The 20,020-nt window shown below is 48.3% G+C and overlaps 1 protein-coding gene across 2 annotated transcripts in view; it reads right to left on the reverse strand.

The window, feature by feature from the left end:
* ahdc1 (AT-hook DNA binding motif containing 1) overlaps positions 1-20,020 on the reverse strand; it is a 178,501-nt gene that overhangs the window by 3,543 nt on the left and 154,938 nt on the right. For both annotated transcript variants that reach the window (XM_062962284.1, XM_062962285.1), the window contains 3 exons: positions 10,144-10,181; positions 3,672-8,696; positions 1,560-2,340 (listed from right to left, as the gene is read on the reverse strand). In XM_062962284.1, coding sequence (XP_062818354.1) covers positions 3,715-8,696; positions 10,144-10,181 — 5,020 coding nt within the window. In that variant the 3' untranslated portion in view covers positions 1,560-2,340; positions 3,672-3,714. The remainder of the gene's footprint in view (positions 1-1,559; positions 2,341-3,671; positions 8,697-10,143; positions 10,182-20,020) is intronic.

The following is a 20,020-nucleotide window of genomic DNA, read 5'->3' on the forward strand; positions in this document are numbered from 1 at the left end:
CATGCTTTGTCCATAGTTCGGTCCGTGTCATCTTCGCCATTTATTGATTAAAAGCCTGGGCACACAGCCATGTTTTTAGGGCTTTTCTGAAGCCCAACAGGGTTGGGTACCTATTGATCTACTCACATTTGCATGTTTTTGAACTGTTAGGTTGGAAGAAGCTGGGGCTAACAGTGGGAGCTCACCCCATTTGAACCACCAACCTTTCAGTCAGCAAGTTCAGCAGCTCAGCGGTTTTAATCAGCTGCACCACGGGGGTTCCTTGATGACACAGTTTTCCTTTACTCTTAACAAATGGTTTCCTGCTTTTCATTTTCAACACACAACACTCTGGGCATTGTGACTACGCAGCCGCATTTGCAGGGCTCCGGACATTCAGAAAGGGCCACAAAAGGCCTTCGACGATTAATTATTAAGTTGAACTATCTGCCCATCCAACTATAGGATTTTCTGCCACTACTATTTTGCACTTTATGGACTATTTTGACTGAGAAACTGCCTCTCCCATTTTGATATATTCTGCACTTTGGCCCAGATCCTTGTTTTAGTCTCCTGTTTTTAATACTTTATGCTGTATGTTGATTACTATGATGGTTTTATTGATATTGATGTTTTACTGTTGGAATAATTGTTTTATTGTTGTATGTTTCGGGCTTGGTCCCCATGTAAGCCGCTCCGAGTCCCCACTGGGGAGATGGGGCGGGGTATAAAAATAAAGTTATTATTATTATTGTTGTTATTATTATTATTATTATTATTATTATTATTATTATTACAGTAAAGTCTCACTTATCCAAGCCTCGCTTATCCAAGCCTCTGGATAATCCAAGCCATTTTTATTGTCAATGTTTTCAATATATCGTGATATTTTGGTGCTTAATTCGTAAATACAGTAATTACAACATAACATTACTGCGCATTGAACTATTTTTTCTGTCAAATTTGTTGTATAACATGAAGTTTTGGTGCTTAATTTGTAAAATCATAACCTAATCCGATGTGTAATCGGCTTTTCCTTAATCCCTCCTTATTATCCAAGATATTCGCTTATCCAAGCTTCTGCTGGCCCGTTTAGCTTGGATAAGTGAGACTCTACTGTATTATTAAGTGGACAGGACAATCCCCCCAACCCTTTCCCGTTGGAATGGGTGCAAACGAGCATTTAATGTGACTTTAATACAGGTGCTTCCGTATGCTAATCCAATATCGACTGGTTGTTTAAAAAAGGAAACCGACCACACCGGGGGAAATGTACCTGGCATACAATCAGAGCCAAATTGCCCAGGCCCTGATGGTTCTGCGTACAACCTGATTAAAGATGGAAAATCGGGAAGAAATCAGGCAGATTTTCAAATAGGCACCTGCTCTGCAGGAAAAAGGCTTGTTTGGAGGACGTCTTGGCAAGGAGGAGGCGTGTGCATATGGCGGAACGGACTCATCACGCCAATGAAAGGCCCAGGTGGAGGCTCAGAACTCAGGAAGGACGAGGACGAATGACCTAAAATTTAGACTGAGGGTCGCATCTGGTTATGGATATTTCCACTTTCCAAAATACTTACTGGGATGTCATGGCGTTTCCAAGATCCATTCACAGACTTGTCAAAATTCCTGGGCTCTCCAAAAAAAGTAAGCAACAAAAGCATTTCCAAAAAAAAGAAAAAGAAAAACAAGAATGCAGGCAAACAAACTGGGAGAAAAATAAGAAACCCGCACAAGAGAAAGGGTTGGGAGATGATGAGGAGGAAAATGCCAAGTGTTCAGTCTCCATTAGTGAGTTTTCATTTGAGTCCGTCATTTCCTCCCCTCCGTCCCTCTCCCCGGCTGAAAGAAGGGAAAAATAAATGTCCTCTCCTCCGTGGCCGGCCTGGGTCTGTTGCCTTCCGGTGTGTTCCTCGTATGCATGCCGTGGGTGGGAGGCTGGCTGGCTGGCTGGCGAGAAGGAACATGGAGACCCTCATGTTCTCACACTCCGCCTGGGTGGTGCCTGGAACCCTTCGATTGTCTTTTTGCTGGATGGGGGTGGGTGGGTGGGTGGGTGATGGGGGGCATGGGGGCGGGAAAGGGGCCGACGACACAGTCTGGTTAAAACAAAATCGCCTCCATGCCATTCTCAAAAAAAATCAAGTTTATTTCTCTCCCCCCAAATATATTTTTCTTTTCTTCCTTTCTTCTTTCCACTTTCGTTCTTTCTTCTTTTCCTTCCCCTCTCTTTCCAATCTTTTTTTTTTAGAAAAAGAAAACCCAAAAGAACCAACAAATGAACAAAAAAAGATCAGCTTTTGACTTCCATTAAATACAGAACTTGAAAAGTGTTCCAGAAAAAGTGCTGGCTAAAGTACTCTGAAAGAGAGAGAGAGGAAGAGGGAGGGGTGGGAAGAGAAAAGGGGAAGGAGACACCGATTAAAACGTCGCCCTTTCTGTTTTCATTTAGGACTATAGAACTGCAAGGACCAGTCAACATTTCCCCTTTGCATTGGAATCTATGATTCAGTGGCTCTTTAGAAAGCATCTATTGCAGGCATGGGCAAACTTGGGCCCTCCCTCCAGGTGTTTTGGACTGCAATCACCACCATTCTTAACAGCCTCAGGCCCCTTTCCATTTAAGCTGGGAAGTTGTTTTTAATTGATTTGTTTCTTTAATCAGGTAGGGAAAATTAATCCTGGCTTTGTACCAATCCACAGTCAATGAACTCTCTTGCAGCTTCCAGCCGGTTCCTGTGCATGTGTATACCTGTCACCAAAAGCAACTGCTTCGTTTTCTGCCCTCCCATCTTTTTCTAGCAATGCTTTGCAAGTCAAAACACATCATATGACTTCCTCACAGTAGGGGTTGTGATGCAAGCAGCCCAGGAAGTGAAGTGTGGACAGGGAAAGTCTTAAGACACTGATATGAAATCACAGCTTAAAGAACATATATATATACATACTAAAAATGATCAGTGGAGAAGACATGGCACTCCTGATCTGGATCACAACTGATGCAGAGGAAGGCACCTGTCTTAGGTGGCAAATCATGGATGACAGAGCCATATGTGTCACATACCCTGCTCTGATAGCTCTAAATTTGCCTGCTACTCTCAAGAGCAGGCATGGGCAAACTTCGGCAACCACAAATATGCACTGCAACAAGAAGAAGACCTCTCGTAGTCTAAATATGTATGTAATGTCAAGGAGTGAGAGATATTAAAAAGTACTGAACTGATGTTGTGCTATTTCACTTCAAATTATAGGGGGGATCACATGACAGGTCTCCTGCTATGTTTGTAAAAGTTCCTCCATATGGAGAAGGACCATATCAGGGTCCTAGTCCAATATCATCATCCCCATTACCATTGTCGTCATCATCGTCATCACCATCGCCATGGGGAGACATGGAGAAACATTCAACCATGTGAGCTTCCCTCTGCAATACGGACTAATCCAGAAGTCATATCAAAATCCATAATTGTGGCCCCCAAAATTAAGGACCTTTCAGATCCTTACAATAGAATAACACATTCAAAATTTAGATGTAACTTAGGGTTGAAGAATCCTTTCAAGCCAGCGCCAGCTTCTCTGTGCTAAGAAGTTTCGACGGCCTTCACATGAGGCCTTTTGATAGCTCCATGGCCTGCCCAAGACCCCCACCCCAATATTTCCATTTCCCGCTGGCCTTCTCCTCCGGTACCTACCCTGAAACAAAACCTCGTTGTCTGGTTGGCACTTCAGATGACACTACAATGAGGTGACTGTGAAAGTGTCTTCTGGGTGTTGCTCTAGCATTGGCCCCAAAAACCCACTCTTTTGGGCCGCAGTCATGATGGGGTGCCCTTGGGGCGCAAAGCTGGGGTACCTATAGTTGTCCTGGAGTGGCAGCATGGAGTCCCTTGGGATGGGGGAGATGTTCAAGTCATTCATCAAAGGGCAAATGTAAGCCCCTCGGTGGTGAGCCCTCGCCATGTCCATGGGCTCTTTCTCAGTCTTGGGGGGGTTGGTGCTGGGGGGGCTGGCCAGGTGGGGGTTGAGGCAGGAGGCCTCCGGGCTCCTCCCCATAAAGTCCACCAGCATCCCAACTCCCGCTTTGTTGTCGTAGGGGGGGCTGCGGGTGCTCGAGGTGGGGGAGTACCAGTAACCGGGGTTTTTGCAACTGGGCGAGTCGTAGTGTGGCTGAGACATCGGCAGGTCCCGGCAGGTCATGTGCACGCCCGAATGTGGCATGCCTGCGGTCCCCGGCATGCCGTGCTTGAGCGAGTCGCAGGCTGGAAGCTTCCGGATGTCGCTCGGCCGCAAGTCCTCCTTGAAGGCCAGGGTTGGGGAGCAGTTGGGCGAGAAAGCCTTTTGCAAGCCTGCTTCAAACACAGTCTGCGGAGGGGGCGGGGCGGCAAGCTGGTGGGGCAGCGCCGGGAAATGCTTGCTTTCCAGGTCCGTCTGTCCCAGGCCGGGAGAGTCGCTCTGGAAGCCTTGCCCAAAGGTGCCATCAGATGGGGTGGAGGGGTTCATGGAGTAGGGCCCGGTGTAGTCACAGGGGTCTCTTTCGCTGAGCCCAAAGCCCCGGGACTGGGAGGGCAAGGGGGACATGCTGCTGTCTCCACTGTAGTAGTCCAGACCTAGATCCGTACTGTCTTGAAACGGCGGGTTCACCGCCTGGGATTTGGTAGGGAACTTGTTCTTGCCCGTGCCCCTCTCTTTCCTGGAGGCACAGGCACCCCGGGACCCTCGCGGCTGCCTGGCCCCGGTGCCCCTCTTGGAAGGGTAGGCCCCGGTCGAGAAGTTCAGGTGGGCGGTGTCGAAGATATCTACTTTCTTCCGCCGGCCTCGCCCAGGCTTGGAGCTGCTGTGGAATAAGACGCTCTGATTCCAGTTGTAGCCTGGGGCCGAAGAAGAGTCGTTCCAGTCCATCATCAGCTTCTCCAGGCTCGAAAGGCTCGACTGGCCTTCGCTCGACGAAGCCTCGCTGTTGGCCCTTCGGTAGCCGCCCGGCTGGTTGAACTGAGTGCTGTCCGAGGAGGATTCAGAGAAGGTCTCCGAGACGGTCTGCTGCTTGGCCTTCTGGGGCGTGTAGTTGGAGATGTCCAGGATGACGTTGGGCTCGTTGATGTGGCAATCAAAACCTGGGTTGTAGAGCTGGTTGAACGTCTCCGCGTTCCAGTCCAGGTTACTATAGCCTTGCCGGAAGGCCCACTGGGAGGCACTGGGAAACTGCCGACAATTTTCAGGGGAGGGCTGGAAAGAAGCTGAGCCTTTAGGGACCATGTAGCCACCGGGAGACACGGTGCTTGCCCGGCTGTCACATCTCATGGGGGTGTGGGAGGAGCTCGAGAACTGGCCGGGGTCGGAGCTGTTGAAGAAGGAGGCCTTGCTCAACGGCAAGCTGGGGCCCGAAGCCTGCTGGGCGTAGCTGGCACTGTGGGCACTGCTTGGCGAGGAAGGCAGGCTGTTGCCACTGCCGTAGGTGAAGCTGCAGTCTTTGTTGTTGGGACAGTCCTGTGTGGCGGCGTGGTAGGACTTGGCTTGCTGAAACAAGCTGGAGGGCGTGACGCTCTGCCCCCCGCCACTGCTATAGTTGCCGTACTGTGCATAGCTAGAGGCCACCGTGGAGTGGGCAGTGGGAGATCTGGACACAGCCGAGAGAGAGGCCAGCTTCTGGTAGGCGTCCGTGCCGCGGCATTCAGAAGCCGTCTGGGAAAGGTTGTATCCGGGGGCTCTGCTGGGAGGGAACGACTGCCGGTTGGTCATGGCTGTATGGAAAGGCGTCTCAGTAGTGGCGGTAGTAGTGGTCGGGGCCGTGGTTTTGCCTCCCCTGGTTGGGTAAGACGCCATGCCTCTCTGGGTTGCGATGGCGTTGGGAGGGGCTGTGTACGTGGTGGTGGACTTCCGTGACTCGGAGCGCGTATTCGAGAGGGCAAAGTCCAGCAGGTCAGAGGAGTCGTCGGAATCCAGCAGAGAGCGGAAGTAGCCCGTGAAAAGGTTCTGCCTCTCCTGACTCAGCTCCGATTGTGAGGACGGATTGCTCCCGCTGTAAAAACCGGTCCGGCTTGAAGAGCACGCCTCCAGGGCTGAAGAATGAAAGGTCCGCGAGTCTTGATAGCTGCAGTTCCTGTTGGTCTGGCTGGAGAGGTGTCCGTGGTGGGAGACCCAAAGGCTCTCCTTGTCTCCACACCAGTCGGAGGCTCCGTCGCCAAAGTTCTGGCTGGGATTCTGTTCTGGGAAGAGCACCCCGTTTTTGCGGGACCTCCTCTTCCTCTTGGGCTTCTCCATGGAGTCTGGCTCTGGTCGGCCTCTCTTCCGCGGGTGGATGGGGTCGGCGTGCATGGCTCCTCCCGGGCCCACCTTCTTCTTCTTGCCAATCCCTTCAAAGAAATCGCTGAAGGAACAATGAGACGAGCGGGCGGAGTGTCCTCCTCCGCGCCCAAAGCCTCCTCCTTTGCCGCCACGCCGGCGGAAGCCTTGGACCCGGTGCAAGATGTGGGAGATGCTTTGCGTGTCGGGGGCCTGGTGGATGGAGTCTGGCTCGGTTGGGGTCCAGCAACGGGGCGGGGAGCAGCGGGCCGAACACTGGCTCTGGCGGTTCAGAAAGGCAAGCTTCGCCAGGACGTCGGAGTAGTCCGCTTTGCTGTCATTGGTGTCAGCGACGTAGGAGGGCTGCGGGGACGCCAGCTTCTGTTTCCTCCGTCTCCGCTTCTTCACCTCTGGGGTGGGCTCCTTGGGCTTGCAGGGTCCCAACATCAGGTTTTTCGGAGGCCTCCCCCGCTTGCGCTTCAGGATGATGGGCATCTCCCCAGGAGGAAAGACCACAACGACGTTGCGCCCATTATTCTTCATCTTCAGCAGGGGAGTTGGCTCCAACGAGGCGCAGGTTGTGATTTCTTTGCCTTCCAGGCTCAGGTTGCTGTTGAGGGAGGAGACTTTATAGGTCGTCTTGTTCCTCCTGCCGAGGGAGACGGGGATCTTGGCGATCTTCACCACCATCCTGCGTATCCCACGGCACTTGGGCTTGAGCGGCTGCAGGTTTGCGGGCACAACCTGCGGGACGCCTTCTCCAGACTCCAGCGGAGGAAGAAGGGGCTCCACGCCTTGATTCACTGGCAGAGTCGTCATGACAGGCACCGGCATCTTGGGTGGTTCGGGTTGCGCCATCACCACCTCAACGGGCACGGGCATGGGGAGGACTCGGGTCTCTGCGGCTATTTCGGCTCGCCGCCCCCGGCCTCCCCTCCGCCGGCGGCAGAGTATCTTTGGTTTATCTGTTCTCCGCAGAGCGTATTTCCTGTGGTCGTCCCTTCCTCGCCCTGCCCCGCGCCTCATCACTCCCCGCGGGGAGCAGCCTCCGAGGCGCGATCCCGGCTGGAGCGAATGGACCCTCAGAGAAGCCTCCGCCTCCAGCTGGGTCTGGGGATCTAACAACTTGGGCAGGGAGTCTAGCAGCTGGGCCTCTGGATCCAAAAGCTGGGCCTGGGAGTCCAGCAACGGATGGTCTAGAGCTCCCAAAGACTGGAGCCCCAGAGGCTCGGAAAGGGGTTCTAGGGACTGCAGCGACAGTGATTCAGACAAGGGTTCTAGGTTCTGCAGCTCGAGAGGCTCCAGACTTTGCAGCCCCAAAGGTTCAGGCAGGGGCTCCACAGTCTGCAGGGCCATCGGTTCTGGAGGAGGCTCTAGAGATTTAGAGTCTACTAGCTGAGGCTGATGATGTTCTAGAGCCTGCGAACCCATCAACGGGGACCGTGACTCTAGGCTTTGTAGCAACTGGGGGTGGGACTCCAGCGATGGCTGCTCTAGCAGCGGGGGACCCGGACACGCCAGCGAAGCCAGTTCACTCAGGATATCGGTATCGGCCAGCTCAGTATGGTCGGTGGTATCCGATTCTGAGCCGCTAGCTTCATCTAGGCTGGCGGGAACCTTCAACGCAGGGCTGCTCTGGCATTCTTGAAACGGGGCGCCCGCAGTGCCCTCATCTAGTTCTCCCATATAGAGGATGGGCTGGGTCTCTTTAGGCAGCTCCGTTTTGTCACTGCCCTGCGCCGTGACCTCCTCGGGGCTGCGGATGCTGTTGGCCAGCGCGGGTGAGGAGTAGAAGCTGTACTGCAGGCCCTGGTCCCGCCCTTCCTCGCTGAGGGACGGGTGGCTGTTGACCTGCAAATTGCTACAATCCAGGTGAGCACCACAGCTCTTCAAGTCCTGGGAGAGGCGGTTGATGTCCTTCATGATGTCTATGAGCTGCACCACCGGGTAGAGGTTGATGCGGCCATTGCCACACTTGCTCTTCAGCAGGGAGATGATGTTGTCGATGTTGCACCTCCCCGAAGCGAGCGTGGCGTTGGAGAAGGTCCTGGCGGTCCTCTCGTGCGCGGCCACCGCCTCCTCCGCTCCTGCGGCCTGGTCCTCCGCCTTGGTGCTGCTCTGAGGGTGAAGGCTCTTGTATCGGTCAGCGGTCTCGGAGGGATGCAGCAGGCCCGGTTTGTGCTCACGACCTAACACTGAACAAGAGCCTTCTGGGAAACTGAGCATGCTGAACGACAAGGCCTTCTCCGCCAGACACGCCGACACTTTCTGCGCGGGATGCTCTGCCTGGGAGGAATCGGGAGAGCCGCAGACGGGACCTCCCGTTGGCGGTGCCGGAGGGGCCTGGGACTTCAGCCGCTTGCGCAGGTCATCTTCACCAGGGTGCCTCTTGGAAGAACAATTGGCCGGACGGATGTCTGCAAAGGCAGGGGACGGACCTGGAACAAACCAAGGCGGAAGGTTAATATTGGCGGCTGCAATGTAAGCAATAATAATAATATACTTTATTAATATGCTCTAGTTGATTGTTGCAAATAAATGTGGACGTTTGTTTGGATTCTATGTTATTATATAATTTTGTTTGACTACGTCTAGTTTAATTTAGTGATGTCAGGCTTTAATTTGATGTTAGGTTTTAATGTTACTTTCATATGCAGGGTTTCTCTGGGATTTTATGTCAGTATTTGTTTGTTTTATGGAGGTGTTGAATGTTTGCCATTGTATGTTGGAATCCGCCCTGAGTCCCCTTGGGAAGACAGGGCGGAATACAAATAAAGTATTATTATTATTATGACACAGCAAACAAGATAGATATGCTGGATTTCGTATCACAAAATCACAAGTCGAACACTTCCTAAGTGTCTAGGACTGTGATGTATTTTCAGATGATGCGCACAGATCCCAGTCGGGTGGCCTTTTGCAGTTGGCAGATCGTAATTTTGTCAATGTCTATTGTTTCCAAATGCCGGCTGAGATCTTTTGGCACGGCACCCAGTGTGCCCATCACCACCGGGACCACCTGCACTGGTTTCTGCCAGAGTCTCTGAAGTTCAATCTTGAGGTCCTGATAGCGGCTGAGTTTTTCCTGTTGTTTTTCGTCAATGCGACTGTCACCTGGGATGGCAACATCAATTATCCAAACCTTTTTTGTTTTCCACAACTGTGATGTCTGGTGTGTTGTGTTCCAGAACTTTGTCAGTCTGGATTCGTTGTTGTTGTTGTTGTTGTTGTTATTATTATTATTATTATTATTATTATTATTATATTGTCTTCTCCATTGTGCTCACACAGCTAACTCTAAATAGGTGGGGAAACATGTGAATTTTGCCCCACTGAGAGCAAGGAACATGTTGGATTTTTGCCGAGGCTGTCCCAGTATTAAGTGACCCTAATGTGCTGCATGCCACAAAATCCATTTCCTCCAACAAACCCTCCCCTTGTTTCTTTTTTACCCCTTTCTCTTTATTTATTTAGCAGCCTCATGGTGCATTCCTAAGTCCTGGGAAGCACATCTCCTCCAGTGAACAATGTGGCCATTTATTTCACGGCAGAGAAAAGCTCTGGTGGCACCTGAGTCTGGGGTGGGGTCTGACGACAGCTGGAGATCCAACTCCAGGTCACAAAAAGGAGCCTTGTGATTCTACTCTGCTCTGGTGAGACCTCCCTGGACTGATGTATCCCGTTCTGGGCTCTGTAGTTCAAGGGAGATACTGACAAAGAGGATCCAAAGGTCTGGAAACCAAGGCTTGCAAGGGATAATTTAGGGAGTGCAATGCAAGAAAGCAAATGTGTGTTTCTCGTGTGCAGAAAGGCCCTGCAGCTGTCTCCACATGCATTTGAAGGAAGAGTGGGAGGGAGAGGCAGCATCCACGGTGCCCGGCTTACCTTCTGCTTTGCTGCTCCTGCTGTTACACTTGAGTTCTCTGTGAAGGAAGAAGAAAGGGGAGGTTAGTCCAATGAACACACACCGTCAACACTTTGCAGCATTCCCTGTCTAATCAATGAAGAGCACCTTGCCAATCGGGTTCTGCTCTGGGGACCCCACGCCGGTCACACTGTCTCTGAGCGGCACAAAGAGTTTCTAATATGCATATACTTGAGCAGGGATGGTCCAAAGAATAGACCAGGCTGGGAATGCACACCACGAGGTCCTCCTGACAGTCCAACAAGGGATCCTAATTGCAATCCAACACATTTGGAACAGCATGTTTCTCACCCCTGCTCCAGACATGTTTAATCCAGGGCTCCCATTAAGAAAACCATGGGAAATCATATCCAGATCTGGAAATTTGGAAACTGACCAGCCTAGGGTCCCTGGGGTTGGGAGTCAAAACATTAAGAACAGCAAAAGATGGGAAGTGCCAAAGCAAAACAATGAGGTGTCAGATCCATCAAGAGTTTTGATACTAGTGGCCATTCACAGGAGACATTTGCTCCTCTGTATTGAAACACATACCAAACGTTGGGAAAAAATCACCCCACTCTTTTGAACTAGGGGTGGTCATCTGAAGAGGTTACTTCTGCATTGACATCTCCAGCCCATCCTCTGTTCGGATATCAGCCAGCAAGCCAATGCCTTAAATCAAGAAATAGCTTTCTAAGATCTACAGAGATACTCGCAGGAACACCTCCGCAATCCAGAGTCCAAAAGGCTCCATCCCTTTTGAGTTTTAGAAAGAAAGTGAAGACCTGGCTATGCGAGCAAGTGTTCAAAGAATAAGTTTTGTTGGCTTCGACTTGGTCTGGACTAAGGTTTATGTACAAAGTTCTGTGGATGAATGGCTCAAGTATTTTATATTGTTTTCAATATGCATTTTAACTGCTTATGTTTGAAATGTATATTTTTAATTCATAATGTATTTTAATAGTTCTAACTGTTTTATGTGCTGTTTTATATTGGTTTGTATGGGCATCTAATTGTTGCCACTGTTGTAAGCCGCCCTGAGTCCCTTCGGGTGAGAAGGGTGGGATATAAATGTGAGAAAATATATATATACATATATATATGTGTGTGTGTGTGTGTGTGTGTGTGTGTTTTTATTCTTTTGTATTGTTGTGTATTTGCATCAAATTCTGCCAGTTTTGTAAGCCGCCCTGATTCCCTTTGGGTGAGAAGGGTGGGATAGAAATGATGGAAATAAATAGATAAATAAATAAATGTGGCATGCTAACACCCAGAAGCTCTCAGCAAGCAAGAGCCCAAAAGTGGCAGGCTAAAACCCAGAAGCTCAATCAGTGGCTGAGACTGGATGCAGGGTTCCCTCCTGGGCACACAGAAGACGGGGCGACTTGGAAAGTGCCGAACAGACTGCGCTCTGGCACCACGAGATGCAAAGGTTAGGAATTGTGGGAGTTGCAGTCCAAACCACCTGGAGGGAGGGCCGAAGTTGGCTCATGTCTGCTCTAAACCAAGCAGTTTCTTGCCAAGATGGAGACAAGATGAACGGGCACCTGGAATTGTTTCGGTTTCTGCTATTTAAACCTTTTCTGTGTTTGTGTCCATGTGTGCATTCATGCATCCAGGGGAATGAGGAGGAGGCACAGCTCTGAGAAGAGGCAGGCATCTCATCCATGATCTGGAAGGGATGCCCATGTGTGCAGCAGAAAGCAAGCATGCATGCACAGCGGCAGCCCGTGTGCCTTGCGCATGGAAACACCAGCGAGTCCCCTCTGGCGAAAGAAAGGCTCTGTAGTCACATCTCCGCTAGGTGTCCGTAATGAGCTACAGATCCCCTTCCGAGAAAGAAGGCTGGTCTCTCAAACGGTTAAAAGCCCCTCCCAAAGCGACTCCGACAACGTGCTGTTTAAACTTTCTGACCTGGCTGCACTCCTTCTCCGGCCTGACAAAAAAGCTCCCTTTTTGTGAGCGGGCTGAGGAAGCATGTGCCTTGCACTGCACTACCTTAGTTAGCTCAACGAATACTGGATAGAGAAGCCCAGAAAGACATTGCCACTTTCAGTAAATCTGGCTCAGATCTCTGAACTGGTTCTAGCCCAGGCATGGGCAAACTTCGGCCCTCCCTCCATAATTCCTAACAGCCGGGGACCGATATGTGGCGGGAATTAGGATGGCGATGCCTGCGATCATATCAAACTTGCACTCCACTCCTGCGTGGTTCGTGGGCTGATCTCGTTAGTGGGCTCGCGACCGAAAAGGATCATGCCGAACGGTCCCCACAACCTGCATGTGATAATCCACAAATCCCATCATCCCTACTTATCGGGTTGACCGGGGATAATAACAATCGTAGCTCAGCCCAGGTGGTTCTTTGTTGTCGCTGATGGGCGGACCTGCTAAAGGTTCATGGATGATGAGTGGTAATTTTTTTAAAATAATGTTTTTATAGTTATGCTTTTTAACTATTTCACCGCTGGAGAAATTATACTGTTCAGCCAGTATTGCACCACCTGACATCCGTCTGGAAGTAGCAGCTAATAATGAAAGAACCAAGGCATTGACATCTCCAGCTCATCCTCTGTTCAGATATCAGCTAGCAAGCCAACGCCTTAAATCAAGAAATAGTTTTCCAAGATCTACAGGGATACTTGCAAGAACACCTCAGCAAGCAAGAGTCCAAAAGTGGCAGGCTAAAACCCGGAACCTCAATGCCATCAACTCTTTGCTCAGGATACTGGAAAATGTGTGTCAGAACTGCACACAACCTGTTTTGCTGTTAAGTGGTAGAAATGGTTTCTGCACACACACACCCCGCTCGGTGTTTTGTTTAAAAATGCTTTCAGAGCCGTCATGCTGCTTAAGCAATTCATCTTTATGCACCCCACGTTTAAAGGCAACTAGCCCTGTATGTGCCCTCGCAAAATGATTTAACCCTTTTCCTCTGAACGCAGGTAGTTTCCCTAAAAACCTCAATGAGTGAAACGAAGAAAATTCCAGCTTTCATTTTTAACAAGGTGTGTTTCGAGTCCAGACACCCAACTGGCGGGTCGCGATCCTACCAGACTGGAGACCGTGCACAATTCCCCAGGAAGCTCATTTAATGAGTTCAGGTATTTATACTTTGCTGTGTATATCGGACCCCTAACAACGTATATTTTGACTCCTTGCCTTTTGTGTAATTCTATCAATTATATTATTTCTTAAAATTGAATATAATAAAAACACCTAGGGAAAAGAAGCCAGTCCTGTGTGTTGCAGGAGTATTCTGACAGCATATCCAGGTTGGACATTATATTCAGTTATTCTGGGTGTTGTGGAAGGAGCCATAGAGCCCATAGAAGGCACCCCAATACTATTCTATTTAGGTATTCTCTTAAAGCTTGTGTTAAGAGGACCTTATTATCAAGGAATCCAATGCTTGAACCAACCTAGTGCGTTAACTCATGTACAGCTTCAAGAAAGGACGGGCCACTAAAATCGGGATTGAAGCCGGCTTGAGGAAGGGGAGTTTAGAAAACATACAAACTCTAATATGAATCCAGATGGAAACACCATGACAAAAAACTCGCTGGAAATTTTGGATCACGCCATAAAATCTGTTGAAGTTGATCAGAGTATCAACACTACAGAGATGTCAATTGGAACAAACTTGCAGCGCACTTATGAAGACAAGACTAACACTGGAGCAGTCAGAAAAAAGAAACCAGATACGCAGCCCATCCAGAAGGCAAGCCAACACCTGGAAAGGAAACCACAGTGTTCCCCTGAGGACAGTTGTTTTCATTGCCTTGCCTTGCTCTACTCTTAGTTGACACTGGGAAGTTCCTTTTTTAATTATCTTGTCTCTTTAATCGGGTAGGGAAAATTAATCCTGGCTTAAGATCCATCCCCAGTCAATGAACTCTCTCGCAGCTTCCAGCCAGTTCCTGGAGTGCCTGTGTGGAAGTGAACCAGATCTCTGTAATCCATATTCTGATCTGGATTGCATGGCTGTGTACAAGCACCCAAAGCCTTCAATATCACATTGTGGTTGCTCAGACCCCTTATCCAAAATGTTCAGTACTACAAGTATACTCCCCACCTATTTTGGAATACCTGTATTTGCATATATGCACATAATCTTGGAGACGGGGCCCAAGACGAAACATGAAATTTTGTGTTATATATACACCTTATCCACGTAGCCTGAATAAGTCTGTCTATGTCTATGAAACAACATTTGCATACATTGAACTATCGGAATGCACCATCTCAGCCATCCATGTGATCAAGGGTAAAAATGTCAAAAATCATGAGCCTGGGTTATAGACGTCTGAAAGCCTGCCTCGTCTTTGCCCCCCTTGGAACGTGTTGGGTGCGAAAAAGAGCGGCTTGCATTCCTTCCCTGGTTCCCCGACAGCCCCGACCCCTCGCAAGCCCTTTCCCCTTCTGTGCCTCTCAGGAAATTCTGGCTTCCCTCAAATTACAGCTGCTCGTTTGTTCGCTCCGCGGCATCTCTGTTGACTCCTGGGCTGACCCTCCCTCGGCTCGGGGCACCTGGCTTCTGGCTCCGCATTCCTGCCTTCACTTCCAGGGCCGGCCTGCTGACCCTTCCCTCCTCCCTTCGAAACCCCACGTTCCCAGGATGCGAAAATGCACCATTCCATAGCAATACTTGGAAATAAGAAATCCAATTTGCGATGCGAGAATAAATGGATGCCGCTCAAGGCAGCCCCCGAGGGATACGCAAAGTGGATGTTCCTGGGCTGCACCCACTGCTGAGGAATACTGGGAGTCGCAGTCCAAAGGCAACTCCCAGTATTCACTTCCACTTCCCCCAGCTCTGCCATTTCCAGAAGTGCCAACTACAGCTTCCATCGCTCAGGAGATGTATGCCAACATATCTGAACACTCAAGGCCAACCAGGGATGGTCTTATGGTGAAGATGAGCCTTGTAAGCACACAATTAAGACAAACCTAGATCTCAACATGTCCTTCAAAAACAGCATCAATGGAGAGATTTATTTATTTACTTATTTACAGTATTTATATTCCGTCCTTCTGACCCCAAGGGGACTCAGGGCGGATCACATTACACATATAAGGCAAACATTCAATGCCTTAACATAGAACAGAGACAGAGACAAACGCAGGCTCCGAGCTGGCCTCGAACTCATGACCTCTCGGTCAGAGTGATTGTTGCAGCTGGCTGCTCACCAGCCTGCGCCTGTTTTCCGAGCTGTCAAAGGGGCAAGTTCCCATGATGGTCATGATGTGTTTGGATAGAATATCGACTTCCCAGCCATAGTAACTTTGGCCCCTTCTACACTGCCATATGGTATCCAGATTATCTGCTTTGAACTGGATTATAGGGCGGTACAGACTCAGATAACTAGAGTGGCCATGGTAGTTGGGGGATTCTGGGAGCTGCAATCCAAAACAAATCACTACTGACCGAGGGGTCATGGGATCAAAGCCCAAAGTCAGACTGAGCTCCTGACCATTAATAGCCCAGCTCGCTGTTGACTTAAGCAGATTGAAAGATAATTGCATCTGTCGAGTAGAAAATTTAGGTACCGCTTTATGCGGGAGGCTAATTTACCATATATACTCGAGTATAAGCCGACCTGAATATAAACCGAGGTGCCTGATTTTACCACAAAAACTGGGAAAACTTATTGACTCGAGTATAAGATGAGGGTAGGAAATGCAGCAGCTACGGGTCAATTTCAAAAATAAAAATAGATATTAATAAATTGCATTATTTGAGCCATCGGTAGGTTAAATGTTTTTGAGTATTTATATAAAACTGTAATTTAAGATAATAATAAGCCTTTAATAAAATAAGACTGTCCAACTCTGAATACCTATATACTCAAGTATAAGCCGACCTGAATAGAAGCCAGCCAGGACCCTCACTCGAATATAAGCCGAGGGAAGCTTTTTCAACCCTAAAAAAGGGCTGAAAAACTAGGCTTATACTTGAGTATATACAGTAATTTACGACACCATAAAAACTTCCAGCTGAAAGGAATGAGGAAGTACTACCATCAAGGACTCGGTGTCACAAGGGGACGATGAAGCGGCAGCTCCCCCTGTGGCCAGAATCGAGCATAATACCCTCATGATGCCGGAAACTGGAAAATGTTACATTGACCTTGTGTCTGTCTATATGTCGTATGTTTAATGGCATTGAATGTTTGCCATGTATATGTGCATTGGGATCCACCCTGAGTCTCCTTCGGGGTGAGAAGGAAGGGCGGAATATAAATAAATGGAGTGGCCATAGTAGTTGAGGGATTCTTTTCCACATGTTTCCATTTGTTTTCCACATGTGTGGGAACATGAGAATAATAATGCAGGTAGAGTTAGAATAGTCATTATAGTTTTCTTTCAGGTATGGAAAGCACACATTTTATAGAGGATGAAGCTGTCTGTAGTTTTGCCAGTATTTCAATTTCTAACCTGTTCATCTAATTTTTAGAAGGTTTTTGTGGCAATACATTGCTATCTTTCATGATTTCATATAGTCCAACCAGTTGTTTGTGGGTAAGAGTCGTAAGGGTTGTATACAGGCAGCAAATAATAAGTGTTGTCACATATACCGTATATACAACCCATCCCCGAGTTACAAACATCTGACTTAAAATTGCAAATGATATTGATATTATTACTGTTATATAAACCTTTGTTTTAACTTCTGTTTTATCACCTTCTTGTGTTTTAAACTGTGTATATTGTTTAATGTATTTGTGTTTTAAACTATGTATATTGTTTAATGCTGTTACTTTTGTAACGTTGTGAGCCGCCCCAAGTCCCCACGGGGAGATGGTGGCGGGGTATAAATAAAGTATTATTATTATTATTATTATTATTATTATTATTATTATTATTATTATTATTATTCTGGGAGCTGTAATCCAAAACAAATGAAGATCATATGGGAATGGAAGGCCGAAGAACGGCCAGTACTGTCACCTTCGCCCCATTTGGCCCTAAATACATTCCGCATGCTCTTTCAAACAGCTCCAGCCCCCCCCCCCCCCCCCCGCCCTTGCCTTGGCACCAAAAGCTTTCCATTGCAAGCCCCCCCCCCCTTCTTTCTGTCTCTCTTTCTCAGCTTCAGGAGGCTCCACGCCGCAGAAGCAGAAAGCCCTGGCAGGAAGTGTCCTCACTCCTTTGGCAGGCTCGGCTGCCTTGCACCTACAAGAGCCATCTGTGCCGTTTCTCTCTCCCACCCATTTGCAAGGCCCATCCTCCTGCAATCCCAGTGGATGCATCTTTCAAAGAGCTGCTCTTGATTCCACTCTAACTACTATCATGTCAGGCGACACAGAGAAGCCACTGAAACCCACAAGCACGTGGACAATGTCAACCATGAAAATCTGGCTCCCAATATTAAAAAAAAACAACTCTAAAATCAGAACAGTAAATAAAGAACAACACTCAGAAAACAGGGGAACTGCAGACAGGAAACAATCAGGGCCAGCTAACACCTCCCAACAAAGGATTCTCCCAGGCAGGAATCAGCCAGGCTTTGGAAGTTGCAAGGCTATTCAATGTGAATCAAGGTGGCCAAAGGCAACATTCACACTTGCCTCCAACAGACAAGAGTTCTTTCTCCCACCTTGGACATCATTCCATATATATATACAGTAGAGTCTCACTTATCCAACATAAACTGGCCGGCAGAACGTTGGATAAGTGAATATGTTGGATAATAAGGAGGGATTAAGGAAAAGCCGATTAAACATCAAATTAGGTTATGATTTTACAAATTAAGCCCCAAAACATCATGTTATACAACAAATTTGATAGAAAAAGTAGTTCAATACGCAGTAATGCTATGTAGTAATTACTGTATTTACGAATTTAGCAGCAAAATATCACGATATTTTGAAATTATTGACTACAAAAATGCGTTGGATAATCCAGAATGTTGGATAAGCGAATGTTGGATAAGTGAGATTCTACTGTACTAGCTGTGCCCGGCCACGCGTTGCTGTGGCTAGGACTTTATTTTTCTTTTCTTTTTGTTGTATGAACGTAGAGGCGTGGATGAGAGGTTGTGCTGTCAATTTTCGAGGTTGTGGGGCATTTAGTTTAGTTGTTTTGTCCGGTGCCGTGATTCCATTACCCTTTTTTATATATAGATTATATTACACTAGCTGTGCCCGGCCACACGTTGCTGTGGCAAAGTGGTGGTGGTATTGGTTAAAAATTGTTGTGTAATTTTTATTTGACATTATTTGCAATTTTTTATTAATTTTATTGTAATTTATATTTTTATTTATTATATTTTATTATTTTCTTGTATTATTTTTAGTTATTTTCTGTTATTATAATATTTTATTGTATTAATTTTTAGTGTTTTTTATTATTTTTTATTGGGTTGCTAGGAGACCAAGTTGGAGGAGCTTAGCCTTCTAACTGGCAGCAATTGGATAAAAGCAATTATTCCTCTCTCTCAAATTAGGACTTTATTTTTCTTTTCTTTTTGTTGTATCAACCTAGAGGCGTGGATGATGCGTTGTGTTGTCAAATTTCAAGGTTGGGGGGCCTGTAGTTTTGTTGTTTTGTGGGTCGCCGTGATGCCATCACTTTTTTATATATATAGATATATATACACACATACACACACATATGCGCATAGGAGCCCCGGTGGCGAAGTGCATTAAAGCACTAAGCTGCTGAACTTGCAGACCGAAAGGTCCCAGGTTCAAATCCCGGGAGCGGCTTGAGCGTCCGCTGTTAGCTCCAGCTCCTGCCAAACTAGCAGTTCGAAAACATACAAATGTGAGTAGATCAATAGGTACCGCTCCGGCGGGAAGGTAACAGCGCTCCATGCAGTCATGCCAGTGGCCATATGACCTTGGAGGTGTCTATGGACAACGCTGGCTCTTCGGCTTAGAAATGGAGATGAGCACCAACCCCCAGAGTCAGACACGACTGGACTTAACGTCAGGGGGAACCTTTATATATATATATACACACACACACACATACATATATATACATACACACACACACACACACACACATACGCTGGCCAAGTTTCCATCAGACCTCACACCCTGAGGATGCCTGCCATAGATGTGGGTGAAATGTCAGGAGAGAATGCTTCCAGAACATGGCCATACAGCCGGAAAATGCACAAAACCCTAGTGATTCTGGCCATGAAAGCCTTCGACAACACAATGCTCCTGATTTGTTTTGAGATGTTCCTTGCCTGGCTGTTCCTTTCCTCCCCCTCCCCATCCCTGGTCGGCTCCCAGACTTCCTGAGACGGTCCATCAAGGCTGGGGAGGATCGGATCCAGTGTCTGCGGCAGAGCTGGCTCTCCTTCCTTGCCCTCCCGGCCTGGACCCGTTCCTGTGAGAAGGCCTGTCCCTCCTCCTCCCCGGCTGCAGTTTCCAGGCAATTCTTGGCCAGATGTGGAGTGAGAAGGGTCAGGGAAGACTCAGCGCACAGCAGGGATCCAGAGAACCCTCGGGAGCAGCAGGGAAGGAAGGAAAGAGAAGGAGGGGGGGGGGAGAGCAGGCCTTTCTCTCTTCTCTCCCCTTTCCGCATTCCCTCCTTTCTGTCAAGCGAAAGGATGGAACCACTGCTGCCTTCCATAACAATCACAAAGCGAGCCTCCGGTTCTGCACCCTTTGCTTGCCTTCCTAGAAAGTTAGCTGCAAGTCCTTGAGCCAGACGAAAATCAGGCAAGTAGTACCCACAAGAATCCAGGGAGCAAGTTCGAAGCCTGAGTCGGATTGAGCACCCGGCTTCCATTAGCCTAGCTTACTGTCCGCCTAAGCAGTTCGAAAAAAGCGGTGAGTAGAGAAAATAGGGAGGTTAATTTAATTTACGACACCATAAAAATGCCGGCGATCAAAGAGC

Source organism: Anolis carolinensis, unplaced genomic scaffold (assembly GCF_035594765.1).
Source record: "Anolis carolinensis isolate JA03-04 unplaced genomic scaffold, rAnoCar3.1.pri scaffold_10, whole genome shotgun sequence".
NCBI classification, from domain to species: Eukaryota; Metazoa; Chordata; class Lepidosauria; order Squamata; family Dactyloidae; genus Anolis; species Anolis carolinensis.